General features: G+C 33.6%; 1 protein-coding gene across 2 annotated transcripts; it reads right to left on the bottom strand.

Annotated features, from left to right (window-relative positions):
* Window positions 1–2,955: 2,955 nt before the first annotated feature.
* LOC136218136 (uncharacterized) lies at window positions 2,956–12,345 on the bottom strand. 2 transcript variants are annotated; one of them, XM_066004893.1, is made up of 18 exons: window positions 12,111–12,345; window positions 11,728–12,025; window positions 11,272–11,484; window positions 8,633–8,691; window positions 8,289–8,426; window positions 7,385–7,459; window positions 7,194–7,277; window positions 7,032–7,093; window positions 6,775–6,844; window positions 4,836–4,911; window positions 4,601–4,731; window positions 4,429–4,488; window positions 4,258–4,332; window positions 4,019–4,123; window positions 3,832–3,927; window positions 3,655–3,735; window positions 3,469–3,570; window positions 2,956–3,362 (listed from the first exon to the last, which is right to left on the bottom strand). In XM_066004893.1, exons 1-18 carry the CDS (start codon window positions 12,150–12,152, stop codon window positions 3,294–3,296), a joined length of 1,836 nt encoding a protein of 611 aa, XP_065860965.1. In that variant the 5' UTR covers window positions 12,153–12,345; the 3' UTR covers window positions 2,956–3,293. The 2 variants fall into 2 exon arrangements, with proteins under 2 accessions (XP_065860965.1, XP_065860966.1); XM_066004894.1 differs by lacking the exon at window positions 12,111–12,345 and having other exon boundaries at window positions 11,272–11,491; window positions 11,728–12,000.
* Between the last annotated feature and the right edge of the window lie 3,217 nt (window positions 12,346–15,562).

Below are 15,562 nucleotides of genomic sequence, written 5' to 3'. Positions count from 1 at the left end.
CGTGGTCGGACGTGATAGCCCCACGTCCGACCTTGCAGTGAAGCGTGGGGCTATCACGTCTGACCACACGGTGAGGCGTGTGTATATCACGTCCGACCACGCGGTGAGGCGTGATATCCACACGCCCGCGTGTCGGATTGGCAAAAAAAATTAGAAATTCCCCTCCCAAATTCCATGAAAGGGCATTTTCGTCCTTTCACGAGGCTATGGGTGGGAATTTGGGGTTGGGTTTAACAACACTCTATTTAAATCTTAATTTAGATTAAATTAAACATATCAATCCACTTCATGAGCTTGATCCTTAATTCCTATAAAATTTGACTCTTTTCTGGATCGATAAACAAAGGTTAAAAAACACAGGGATACTAATGCACCCTTAGTTCGTGGGGAATCAACCCATGGTTTCGTCTCTACTTGCATCTCCATCATCTATAGGGTATTGATTATTTCAGTCCGAACCTCGAACATCCCATCAGACCATTTTCTGCTCAAATTCTTGGTCATTGAGATCCATCAGCTTTCTTTGAAATCTTTAATGATTTGTTCATCGACTAGAGGGAATGTTTTAGTTGAAATTATGAAATCATAGAGCCTTTGTGTATCGATGTAATCAACTTTATAGTTGAAATCACCCTTAATGCTCTTGTTATTGCTTGATCTACCATTATTAGAATGAATTTAGTACCCCAGATTTTTTTTTGAAGTGCATCGGCATACCTATTTTACATTACAATCAAAAAAATAAATTATATGGCATTACTGATCGGAGATTTAGCAACAAATTTGTCATACAATTTAAATTTGGGGACTAAATTTATTAGAAAGGATTACCAATCGATTTTCTGTCTAAATCATTTTGTTTTTTTTTTTTGAAAATCGATTATAGAGGCTGTTTAAACCACGATTAGAAAAGCGTCCTTACTAAAAAACCTTACTCTAAAACCTTACTCTGACACCCTAATAAAACCGTCGTCGAATATATAACTGTAGCAATAGCACTAACAACACTTTCCTTATGGTTTTTAAAACCATTTTATTTATAAATGCGGTTAAAACCGTTGCTACAGTAGAAACAATTCGTCAGTAAAAAGCTGTTTTTTTGCATAGTGAGAGTTAGAAAGTGGATTTTAAAAATTTTAAGGGTAAAAAAATATTTTCATATTAGGCGGGTTCAATTTTTTAGTTTTAGAAAAGTCAAACTTATAATATAACGCATTTAACTGGGTTGACTGGTCACTTTCTAATCATGTACACTATAGTGAAAGGTCACGTATAAAGTCGTATATTTTAGTATGTATAATTGAATGTTGTACATTAAAATGTGATATGAAGAAAAAATTATACATTACATATATAATTTACCAATAAATGAGAATTTAAAAATTTAGCCCACATTAAAAAATTCTCATTACTCTAGTTAACTTCCAATTTGGAGGTTATTGTTTAGAGTTAATGAAAGTAAAATTTTAACTCCTTAACCTTCATTTACTCTAAAAAAAAAATCTTCCAACTAAGATTAATCTAATAATACATCCATTTCATTATATGAATCCTTATAGTATTTTTCACACAAATTAAAAAATACAATCAATATAGAATTAAATTAATAAATTTATGGTTAACTTAAAAAAAAGTTCATTCATGTAATGGTTGCAGAATGCATTTTAGAATGTTGAAAAAAAAAATTAATGTTAAGACAGAAAAACTAAACTAAAAATTCTTAAAAAACTAAAACCACTTATACTTTTAAAAATTACTTTTTAAAATTATTTATACAATGAGATGGGAGGAGTACTATCTAATTTTCATTCCTTCCACTAACCTCATTTCAAATAAAGGTTAACCTCTTATAACATCCTTACAAACAACCTTTAGAAGCCTTTGGTTGTCAAAGACCGATGTTTGTCTTTTATACTAACTTTTTACCAAAGCAGCAACTCAAACATGAAGATAAGTATTTATTATATACATGATGATGAGTGTAACAGTAAACAGCATGTCTCTAACATGTATATAGTGTACAATGAGCAGGTAAATCAAAGTCCTTAAACCCTTTAGCATCGAAGATGATATTAGGCAAAGAAAAATGGAACTATAATTGCAAATTCCAAGAAACGTTATGGTACCAGACATTGGGTCTAATGCTCCATAAATTTCTGTGTCTTTCTGATCTTAAAGCTATAAAATTGATTTTCTTTCCAACTTCCAAAATAGTTAGGACAAAAAAAAAATACAACTCGTTCTAGGGTCCAAATATTTTTGTTAATCAAATTAGAAATCCAAATCCAGACGAGAAGAACATCAAAACCCACAAAACCAGTAGCACGTGCTATAGTATGGGCTGCTCCTAACAAAATAAGCACATAAATTGCAATCTAAAATACTGTAAGACAAAACAAGCAACTACTCATTTGCATAGCTTGCACAGCTTCTTTAGTTCTTGGGATCTCAGAAAAATCATAACCCAGATCAATATACATTGTACACTATTACACTCATCATGTATATAATAAATACATGGGAGATGAAAATTATAAAGTAGAAAAAAAAAAAAAAACTCTTTCTTAATGATTAAATCCATTGAAATCTGTTTCAAAAAAAAATCCATTCAAATCAAATTAAACACTCATTTGATGTAAAAATACACCTTTATTAATCTCGCAAGCACCTAATAATAATAATAGTGGTCGTACCACTGGACGGTGCCTTTTATGGTTACTGTGTTTTTGATATAAAAAAAAACCATTACTTTGTGTGTGGTTGTACCATTGGATTAATCTTTCACTCCCCTCATCCAATGGTACACCACACAAAGCAATGGTTACTTTGTCAAAGTAACCAGGCCTCTACCATATGATACTTCAGAAATAAAACGCCCCATACATAGTAATAATAATAATAATAATAAAAAGAACACAAAACAAAAAAATACAAAATACAAATGCAGCAGTAATATAACGAAACAGATTGACAGAAAATATGCACATTAAACTGTATCTAACAAACTTTTGTAAACCATTTACAAACAGATTGACAGAAAGAATCTCATATCTGGTTTCTGGTTTCGGTCCCTACTAAGAGTAACGCAGAAGTTTCTGAGTGGCTTGAAATTCTGGTGAACCTAACTATGCTCTCTCAATGTCAAAAATTCCAAATCCTCAATTTTACTATCAAGCTCAAAATACTTTCATGTTTCAGTTCCCACCTATACTTAGCCGCAAAAGGAACAAGGGGAAGTGTTTGTTTTAACATAGGACAAAAAAACTATATCCCAGTATAGCTATTTAATTCTTCTAGAATACGATGTTCATTTCCTTCTCATTCATCTCGAATACGTGATCTCTTGCATCAGAGAGAGCACTCTGCATAAGATAAGATTAGTTTATTCAAGCAAATGCGCTACAATTTGTCAAAACAAAGCAATCAACTTCCAAGATTTGAAATATCAAGAAAGAAAATAGCTATTACCTGTCCAAATTTTGTGAGGAAGTTATTTGCAAGGTTTAAAGATGTAATTTTCACATCTTCATTAGCCTTGAGTGCTTGAGCAATAGCGAAAGCCCCATCATCCTGTACACTATATCAATGTGAAACACTGCAAAGTTTTCCTACATTTATTGAGTACTAATTCAATAAAAGAAAACAATTGTTTACTCTTATTTCATTGAATCCTAAGTCGAGCTCTGTCAAAACTTCATTCACCACTTTCAAGCTTTTAGCCAGAGAGATAGCACCCTGTACAAATTTTATGCAAACCAGGAAGAATATCAGATTGAGTAATTAAAATGACCCAAACGTCATAAATAGACATCCGAATAGACAAGAACAAACTTCATTTCTAAGTCCATTTCCCCGCAAGTCTAAAACTGATATGGTGTTATTGTACTTCAAAGCATCTGCTATGTACTCTGCACCTTTTGCTCCTATCTGCAAGACATTTTCCAGGTCAATTTGTTACGGATAGTTATGCAAACAATTTCCAAAATGTACAAATATGCACATATGTACGTGAATGTACCTGGCACCAACCAAGCTTTAAAGCTTTTATATTTCCATGGAACTTAAGGACATCAGTTAATGCCATGACTCCATCAGGTCCAATAGGATTATAACCAGCTTCCAACTGTGAGAGGCAAGGAGAATTTTAATACTGCTGAAAACACATGCACCACTTGGAACTAATCAATTCAAAAACCAGTATTCATTCACAAAATGGGATTCATTTATCAATGAATAATATTATCCAAAAGGACTCACGGTCGTGATGGTGGAGTTATCTTTCAAAACTCGAGCTATTTCACCGATCCCCTTAGCATGTATGTTATTTCCACCCTGCAGAGTTGACATACGTTGTTTGTTAAATAGCTCCCGATGAAGAATTGAAGACACGTGAAAAGAGATGACTACAGCAAAGCACTCTCATCCCACCAGGTCTATAATTGCTATACTCCGGTTCTGCTTCAGGGCCTCTGCAATCTTTTCAGCACCCTGATACATAGAAAAAGAAAAAAAAAAAAAATCAACTAAGTCAAAATCAAAATGATCCACTAGTCAAGAAGCTGAATAACTGATGTAAACAATCATAAAGTAATTTCATCACCTCGTCACCTATGTCATTCATGTACATATTCACCCAGAACAAGCTCTTGCTCTTCTTAATATATTCAGCAACATGAAAGGCTCCCTTTGCAGTAATCGAGTTGTTGCCAATGTCTAGGTGTGTGAGTTTAGCTGAAGGGCAAACTTGCACATCAGACTAATGACAATGAACTTAGCTTTTTCAAAATCCTGTCTTGGAAATTAAATTGCCAATTAAAAGGGAGCAATAGATACACCTTTGCTGGAAGATAAGCCTGACATCAATGCACGGACTCCTTCATCTCCAATAGAATTTCCTTGCAAATGAAGTTCCTGAATGAAAATAACACCATTATGAATCCTACAGTCCTCAAAAACCATGCTAGCACACTTAAAAGTCTGTCCAGATTATACATTATATAATTGATTATATCATGACCAAGGTTGTAAGAAACGTTAGGCTCTAGCCGGGCGGACAGGGATCTCGAAGATTAATCGGATTTGTATTTTTGTATTTTTTATTTCTCAATCAACAAATTGTTATGTAAATTCATTTAAAACATGTATACTATCTAAAAGTAATAATATAAAATTATTTAATATAGAAAAACACATATATTTGTATCATATATCTTTATAAGTGTGCAAACATCATTTCAACAACATCATTGAAACAACTCAAACCAATAAAATATAATATTCACAAGTAATATAATTCAACAAAAGCTATGAAACAATGTCTTTTAAAGTCTTAAACCATATCATGAAAACAAGCAGAGAACGCAATTAAACCAAAATATCTGAAAATAATAAACACAATTCACGAATAGCCATGCGACAATGTTCGAAAATGAGTTATAATAAAGCAAAAAAAATTAATAATAAAAAATGCTTTTGTTCATTGTCACTCAAGCGGCCTAAACGGAGCCAAGGTGACTAAAAATCACCTAGATGCCAAAAAAAAAAAAAAACGAGTAAAGGGACTAATCGAAGAAAATCAGGTCGGATTCTCGATTTCGAGCACCTTGGCGGCCTTGTTTTTGAACAGTGATCATGACCACTGTTACTAAAATCGTACAATCCGCAATTTGAATCGAATTCACCCCCATTTAGATTCGAACCTGTGGGGGAAATTCCAAATCTGCCATGAATCGGTGGTGGATCGGCCGATTCCCACGAGTCACGTAATCTGCCTAAATTAGAGATTGAGACTTGTGCGGCAATTAGAGTTTAATTACTTAGAAACACTAAAGTGAAAAGAACTAAAAAAGTCAATACAACAACCAATAAGAATTAGGAAATAAATAATAAGAAATTAAGAATTAAATTAATCAATTACAGAATTACTTACTATACTCCTTAACCAATTAGGAATTACGATAACAAAACGTCTCTTACTTCTGATAGAAAAAAAACGTCCCTTATTCTACTGCCAACGCCAAGTTCTATATATTTTATCTGCCTACTGTCTAGTACGAATATGATTGGATTATTTTCTAGACTAATATTTGATAATATCTTGAGTTAAACATGCTAAATATTTTTATATTTACAATTTTATGAATTTGAACCGAATCTTACAATTCGATTCGAGATTCACGATTCACAAAATTTGGATTTCCAATCTCGTTTGACAACTATGATCATGACATTATGACAGAAGCACCACTGAAGCCAATGATATAGAAGCGAGTATGAATAGGATACAAGAAAGAATTGTGCTGCTGACTGAAATCAATCTGCTTGGACCCAGATAAGGTTTTTCTTCATCTTAGAGCTTACGCAAGAATCTGTTACATGGTTTACAGAACAGCATAGGAGTCTGTTTTGAATATAACAGACCAGAATATGGAGAACTCAAACGATCATTCAGTTAGAAACTCCACCAACCTGTTTGCACACATTCTAATTCGAAGTTGAAATTTTAAGTTAAACTTCAAAAACCAGCAACTTGTACATGATTGACTGATACAATTGCATGATAGGATCTTATATGTTACACAACACAAGTGACTTGTTTGACTTGCATTTTTGTTTTCTAAATAGAATTTTTTTTTTTTTTTTAATCAGTGGGCATCCTACAGGCATTCAAGTCAAAGTTCTCTGTTCATAATCAAGAATAGTAATGCCATTAATTGGGGGGGGGGGGGGGGGGGGGAAAGAAAGAAAAGAAGTAAAAGCTAATGTAACACATACCCGTAACGACTTGTTCTCCAAGAGTCCTGTAGCAAAAGCATTAGCCCCCAAAGCACCGCCGTAATTGCCACTTAAGAGTGATAGAATGTCAGCAAGATTTCCAAAGGTAACATAAAGAAAGTGCAGAACTGGAACTATTTATCTAAAGCTGTTCAAGATCCAGCCAATGAATATTTGTAAGGGATTTATATATATAAATAATTGGACATTCTATACATCCCCAAGAAGAAGAAAAAAAGTAGAGACCTTTTACTCACTTAAGATATATACTTCGTACAGTGGCATTCTCCGACAATGCTCCAGCAAGACTCGTGAATCCCTACTTCCATTTTCAAAAAAAAATCACAAACAGTATCAATTTACCAATTTTTGGTAAATTGTAGCAATAATCTCATCAAAATGTTGAGGTAATTTCATACAGAATAATCAATGATGTTGTTGTTGAGTTCAACAATTCGCAGGTTTGAATTTTTCTTCAATAAATCTGCAATGGCCTTTGCACCCTGCAAGAAAAGTGAATCCCATTTGAGCCACATGATGACTGGATTTAGTTATGGTATACATGCTAACTCATGAATGTATCTGCTGGGCTGTAGACAAAGTGGCTGACCTCATCACCCAAATCTGTGCTGTTCAGCTGGAGCTTTTCGATACCAGCATTATCCACTAATATAGCAGATAGACTCTGTTTGCAACCAAAACAATCACAATAAAATCATCACACAACATGAGGCGCTAAAAATAAAACTTCATTATTAGGTCATAACATGATAAATACTAAGGGCCAGTTTGATATTCCTTTGGTCAACAGAACCTGCCGTGGAGGAAAAGTGCTTTGGGAAAAAACTGATAAGTGTTTGGTAAATACATGATAAAAGTTGAAAGTTATGGCTATTTTAGAAATTAAGTTGAAAGTTAGGGTTATTTTTGTAAAAAAAAATAATATCAACTTTCCTATAGGTTATGAAAGTTGCTTTCCCCAAGAGCTCAGTTTTCCCAGCTTTTAAGGAAACACTACTTTTAGCTTAGAAAGCTAGGGTCTGGGAAAGCAATGTCAAATGCACACTTAGTATTAAGCCATAATATCATATCACATGCTCACATAATAGAAACAATAAAAATTGGTGTATCATGAGATGATCTGAGGCTTTAAAAGGTTCAATGATCAAAATTACCATAAAGAGCTCATTAAAGGAAGAAAGGATGCATTTGCAAGTACATTTGGAAGGAGATGGGCAGAAAAATTCAAATAATTCCCTTCCCTAAGTATGTAAAAAATTAAAGAAAGGACCATCACCCAAACTCCTCAAATATGATCAAATAAATTGCAATAGAAAAAGAGCCACTGGCATTTATAATAATGCAATAGCAATCAAAAGAATCAGAAGACCGCAAAAACTTATGCTATATTGATTTAGAACTTCACTGCTGAATGCTGACCATTATTGTTAGTGTAATATTTCAAGGAAGCATATTTGTAAAAACAGAGACATAAAATAGAGATATGGACTGACCTTAACTCCTTCATCTCCAAGAGGATTTCCAGACAAATTCAATGTCTTCAATGCAAAGTTTGATTGAAGAACACGATCAAAAGCTTTTATTCCTTCTGCAGTTATTCCATTTGCAGCAAAGCTCACTTCCTCTAGAGTCTTAAAAACAGCTAAGATGCATTCAGTTAATTCATAAAGAATAAAATCTTCCAATGTAACATTGGAGATCAGCCTATTGAAAGAACCATATGGAACTCTTAATTCAAAACTGAGAATCAGACCAGTGTAAGAAAAGTAAGAAAGGAAGAAAGAAATAGTCATATTCTGAAAAACAGCTGCAATACGAACAGTTAAAGAACTCCAACCTGATTGTATGCAATGCTCTCGGAAAGAAAAAATAATCCTTCATCTCCGAAGTTGCATCCTGCCAAATAGTTGGAAGGTCAAGATCACATCTATATGTAATGCATGAGTACCGAGTTTATATTACAACTACAAACTTCGAGATTTTTGAACAATGGTGGCAACCAAGGAAAAAAAAAAATCCTGCTGATTGCATTTATAACGACAAACTGATGAACAGATGGATTGCAAATCGCTGTTTGACTTAGCATTCTCTTAAATGGTTCTGTTTAGTGTTACAGTGCAGTCTACTAAGATCATTTTCATCCTCACTCCTAGACTGAACATCTAGTTTGGAGTTTGATTACCTATTTAGGTCTTCATTTACTAGGTATACATAGATCAGAATGTCAAAACTCATACATTTTCAGTTAAATGGACCATTTCTCTAAGTATTTTACAGAATTCACAAAGATATATAGATCAGAATGTCAAAACTCATACATTTTCAGTTAAAGGGGCCATGTCTAAGTATTTTTGCGGAATTCACAAAGATATATGGCTATTACAGAAATTGTGATGCAAACAGACTTTTAACTGTAATGGTCTCAACAAAATCTTGGAGACGACAATGATTGATCAAGTATAATCTAACTAAAATCGAAGACAAGATTTATTGTATGTTTTCAGAGAAACTCTGTCCCTTCATTCAGCTAGCAAATCTGCAAAAAGTTGGAGTGAGCCAGCATTAATGGCTATAAAAAATCACAAATTGTATCTCCTACATTATACAGTCTACTCTACTGGCATAATACGATATCAACCGATCACAACTTTTCACTGCTTTCCTAATTTTACTCCAACTTTATTCCTATTGAAGATAGTAGCAGGTTCACATCAATAAGCAGCCTATAAAAGCCTAAAAATTCTTGGAGGAAATCTTATCATTGCTTATTGTGATAAACCATGTAATACACTAGGAATACATGGAATACCATGTAAATTAAGAGACTACATTGATATATTTTATTTAGGAGCAATACACATATTTATCTACAAGTAGCTCCTACAATCAAGGAGACATTCCTACCAGCAGCTCTAGCAGCCCTACAGCAGCCTTAGGCATGCTATTTATCAATTACATTGACTTATTCTTTAACACTCCCCCTCAAGCTGAAGCATGGATTTTAATCATGCTCAGCTTGCTACAGATATAGATAACAGTCTTAAAGATAGTACACTCAACATACTTTAGAATATAAAATATATAGTTCGGGAGACGCAACCTAGAACGTCAAGCTTTGTCAGAAACAGAGAAGTAAAACTCAGTTGAAGGAACACGCAAGAGGCTGCCAGCAATGTCAATGCACAAAAGGAGATTCATCGGAAAATTAACTGGACAGACAAGTTGGAAACAGAGAGGCGACAGCGGTGGAAGAAGAACTGAGATTTTGAACCCTAGGTCCAAACAGTCTGCTCACAAGGCAGATAGAACAGCCGAAAAATACAAACCCAGAAATTCCGCTCACAAAGCAGAAAACAAGTTCTGGAATCTCAACGCCAAAACAAGGCTCTGATACTATGTGATATTCCATGGAAATAGAGAGGAATCCATGTAGATTAAGAACCTACATGAATATATTTTACTTAAGAGCAAAACATATATTTATATAAAGTAGCTTCTACAATCAAAGAGACATACTTACCCTACCAGCCTATGAAGCACCGAAACTCTTCATGACAGGCGTTTCCCGTTTCCTGCAGATGTGGGAAAAGGAAACTCTCCGAAACTGAAACGTTTCCGGGCACGTCTCCGTAATTACCCAAAATATGAAACGCGTCTCTCAAATTTTAAACGGTTTTCTCTACCTATTTCGATTAAAATTCTGAAAATTCAAACTTTCTATTTTGCAATTCCTATTCAATCTAAGATTTGGAAAATTGAAACTTCTTATTTGAGAGATAATTCCTTCCTTTTATCCTTCAATTTAAAGAACTTACCCATATTTCTTTCTCCAATTTCTTTCTCCAATGATTTTTGTTTCTTGAATCTCGATTGAGCTTAAACTTTCTTCCTCTTGTTCTTCAATCTTGTTTTTTTAATGTATTATTATATTTTTAATATTTATAAATATGCCCCTATATTTTTAATATTTACAGGTTTCCTTTTCCTATGTTTTTCAAAAAATTACGTTTCCCAGTATCCATTTCTGTTTCAGTTTCCGTATCCGTTTCCGTACAACATAGCTACCAGCAGCTCTAGCAGCCTTAAGCATGCTATTCATTAATTACATTGACTTATTCTTTAACACTGCCACATCAGCTTAGGAAAATTGTCAATATCACACGGATGACAGGGTGCTAGATAGTAACAAACATCAATTTAAGAAAAGAGTTATCTTGTCTAAACTTTGTATTCACACAAAACACATTTAATCCTTCAACCTAGCAGAGATTGATAAAATATGTTTCAACAGAGGATGGTACAGAAATGTAGAAAATGAATTTTCTCCCCAAGGACTTGGATATAGATCAGCACCAAGCAAGTAGTAAAGCATATATGTTTGTGAAACGGAGCATTCTACAAGAACTATACAGTCGTTGCTAGTTGCTATAATTGATCGAAACAATGTTACTAAAAAAAGAAATATCGAAAGCACACCTGACATGTCCACAACGCTAAATGCCCTAAGTTCTTTGGCAAACTCATTCAGCTTCTGCTTGGATTCTCTGTCAATCTTTGCAGTGAGACCAGGAAATAAATTTGTACCAGCACCAAAAGACCAATTCATTCCTTTTGAAGGAGATTTATTTTCCACCAACGTTGGTTTTTTTGGCTTTGGCATCATGATTTTCTCCACCAATTTCCACAAAACTGTCAGCTGAAGACATAAATTAGTACCCCTTTTTTTTAATGAATATTATTCAGCTCGCCACCTCAAATACTAATTGAATAGATAACTATACAATCATTTCTTTTGGTTACAAATAGCAGAAAGGAAACGAGAAAAAGAAGATAATTTACACAACTACAAATATGGTATACCGTGGGCGTAATTCTGAAAAACGGAGCTGTAATTAAAAAGAATCAAAATAATCAACTGTAAAGTTTCCATACCAAAAGTAAGGACCACAAAAGAGCCGGCAGGGACGGCAAAGGAGGCAATCTGCTGGACAGAAGCGTTAGAAAATGTGCTCTGTCCCTGAGACTGCCTGTACACTCTCCGTCCACTGGCTGCCCTCCGTGAACCTCCATCGGCGGCAGTCGCCTTCACAACTAGACTCCTGAACCTGAAACATCTTATCCTACTAGTAGTGAACGACGAGGCAGTGTTGGGGAACGACAACAGCAAGCCGTGAGCACCGTAGCACGAGGCGGAGACTCTAAACACTTGGGATTGTGGCCTAAGTGAAATCTTGAGAAGAAAACATATGGAATTGTTAATTCATAACAGATATGCGAGATGAAAAGGAGAGGAGAGAATAAGGAGCACATTTTACCTTAGGATGAAAGTAGAGAGAATGAGTGGATGCAAAGCCCATAGATTATAGTGAATTTAGATGCGCATAGAGAATTGCAAACTCTTACTTGCCTGCTGAAACCGGAGCTGCAGGATAAATATAGATGGAGGAAACGACAGAGGGCGGTTTCCGGTGTGTTCGAAAAAGCAAAGCAATCTACTTCACTTTGAACAACCGGTGTCCGGATCATGTAAAAACTGCAGCTGGTCCAGGACGGGTCACGCCTATAGATTCATATAGGTTTTACGACCCAACCATCTCTAAACTCGTTATGTGGCCCAATATATTTTGGTTTCGGTATTTTACTTCAAAACCAGCAAAACGATGAGGCCCAAAAATATATCTTTACGCCTTATGTCCTTTTATATAGGCAAATTTACATAGAAATTCATTTTTAGAAAACTATTTAAAATATAATTTTGAATTATATTAAATTAATAAAATTATTATTTTTAAAGATTAAAATTTATAAATTAGAGATCTAAAATTTATTGTTAAGAATTTAGAATTTATAAATTGGAGTTTAAACTTTTTTTTTTAATCAGAGTTTAAAATTTTTAAATTAGGTGGAAAAACATATTTTATTTATTATATATAGAAAAAAAATGATATATTGAAAATTAAGTTTGATGATAGGATTTAGTTATAATTTTATAGTGAATTATGATATTCATGTAAAAGGCCCTATATATACTTTTTCTTTGTTGATTAAGTTCTTCATTTTAATTTGATAAATGAAACTCTTTGTCAATTATTATATCACACACTAAATTTCTAAAATTAGTTTTTGGGTTAAGGTGCAAAAATACCCCTAATATTTTGGGTCAGGAGCAATTTTACCCTTAACGTCTAAAATGGTGCAATTTTACCCCTAACGTTGGAAGCCAAGAGCAATTTTACCCCTAACGTTAATAAATTGGATCAATTTGAGAAATAATTCATCAAACTGTCTTCTCGGTCATGAATCTTGTTATCTACACTTCATACGTGTGTCATTTTATCAGTAACAAATCACAAACATTCGTTGGGATGTGAAAAAAATAAAAAATATACTGTCTTTTTGTACGGATTAGATAAAAAAATTCAAAAAATCCACCGAATTTATGAATATTAATTTCAAATTCTATTATTAAATTATATAAAAACATGAAATCATTTTTTTAGAACGAATTATTATGCGATTGGCGCAGAATAATGAACAAAAATATCTGTGTTTTATAATAATGTCTGGAATTGACTTAATTTATCAACGTTAGGGGTAAAGTTGCTCTTGGCTTCCAACGTTAGGGGTAAAATTGCACCATTTTAGACGTTAAGGGTAAAATTGCTCCTAGCCCAAAACGTTAGGGGTATTTTTGCACCTTCACCCTTAGTTTTTTAACACTTTCTATAAAAGAAAATATTGTAACAGTTCAAAAATATAATTTGGCAATTTTCTTATAATCATATTAAATATGTATAAAAATATTTCTGAATTGTTGTAGAATTTCAAAAGCAGATTATTATAGTTTTTTAATCAAGTTTTATGCTAACAACTAAATGTTACAAAATCATAAATTTAATATGTGCAATTATAATTTATCAAAAGTTCTATATGTAAAACTGAAAAATCATGAACTTGCCAATAAAAATTGAAAATATCAGGGATTTCGAAATCTTTTTCTATAAATAACTATTCCATTACAAAATGCCAAATATGTAGTCCTTTCTGAGAAAAAAAAAATAACCAAAAATATTTCTAAAATATCAGTTTTCTCATCACAAAAAATCACATAAACAAAACCACATTCTATAAATACCAACAAACCAATATGAAATTCTGACCTTCAGGCTTCATCCTTTGAATAAAACTAGTTCTTGCAAAATTGCAATGGACCAAATAAAGAAACATCAATCTACTTTCAAAACTGTAAACAACAAAAATCTAAATAAATAAAATTGTTCATAAAAACGAAAAAGTAAAAATAATCTACAGCAATAAATTAAATAAAAAAATAAAGCAAAATTTAGCACTAACTTGTTTTACTAAAAATTAAAAAAAAATGTACAAAACTGCCAAAACAACAATAATCTCAAAATGTTGAATAACACAAAAAAAAAAAAAAACCTAAATGAAATTAAATCCAAATAACTTTAAATTAAAACCAACATAACAACAAGATTGGAAAGGCAACGGTATCTTCATTGTTGCAATTCAAAACATTTTCGTTGCCATTAAGAAGAAAGGCAACCGTGAATTAACCAACGAAAATTTATTAACCAAAATCATTGCCTTAGCCCATTTTTTGCTTTTATGCAACAGTTTTAGGTGCCAAACGTAACGAATCAGCACCGTTGCAATTGACATTCTATGGTGTAATGACACCACATGATCCATAAATGCATCTGAATTAAAGATAACGATAGAAGATAATTGTCTGAAACACCACGTGGATCAATAAATATGTTTGGGTCAAATGTAGTGATTGAAGATAGTCACCTCAAATACGTGAACTAATAGGGAATGCACGCCAATTCTAAATAGTTGTCATCCGAGATGCACGACTTTCAATTGGTACATGTCAAATTCTAATGGTCTCACCAGCTCTATTTCACGTCATATGCATGTCCATAGCATCAGCTAGAGCACAGAAACCGATATCTCCTCAAACTATCTTCATCATCTTATCAATAGAACAAGGTAACCCCACACTAAGACATCTCATTATTAGAAATCCCTTATTCCTCATCTCCATCCTCTCAAACTCTGCTAACTTAGGTATCAGAGTAAGGTCGTTGATTCTCAGCCCCCTCCTTTAACTCTTTTTTGTCTTATAGGATATTATAGTCATAAACCCTACCTCAAGAGTTTCTCCTCAAGATTTCCCACATCAAATTAGTGCGATGAATACGGATTGAACCTTGCATCTATATATCACGTCAAGAAACTAACAACTCATGTTAGCCCTTCTATTGCCTTCTCTCTTGAAAAGAACCTTTCTCTAGATCCAAAATCATTGTTGGAGCATAAAACACTGCTAACCAAATTCCATTGCCTTCCAAATCGTAACCAAAGAGCTAGATCAACGCCTAAAAGGATGTTTGGGCTCTATGGATCTGGAAGAAAGGAAGTTCGTCAATGGTCTCACTATGTAGTTAGTCTACATCATAAACATGGTCCTAGAAAGCATAAACGAGATGAGATAGGACCACACTGCTGAGATGGAATGCCTTCAAAAACAACTTCAAACAACAGAAGCAACAATTGACTATTCCAACAAAAAATGGCTTTATAGGATGCTCAACCGGACATCACATTGTTTGAAATAACCCGAGGTAAAAGGAGGTCTCACATTCATCCAAAAATGAAGACGTAGGAAAAATATCTAGGGAATGAGACTGTAGTCTGAGCAAGAGTATTCAATCTCTCCAAACCACCTTTAGTATCCTCA

The sequence above is a fragment of the Euphorbia lathyris genome, chromosome 2, assembly GCF_963576675.1.
Source record: "Euphorbia lathyris chromosome 2, ddEupLath1.1, whole genome shotgun sequence".
In the NCBI taxonomy this organism is placed as follows: domain Eukaryota; kingdom Viridiplantae; phylum Streptophyta; class Magnoliopsida; order Malpighiales; family Euphorbiaceae; genus Euphorbia; species Euphorbia lathyris.
This window is presented reverse-complemented; position numbering and strand designations above follow the sequence as displayed.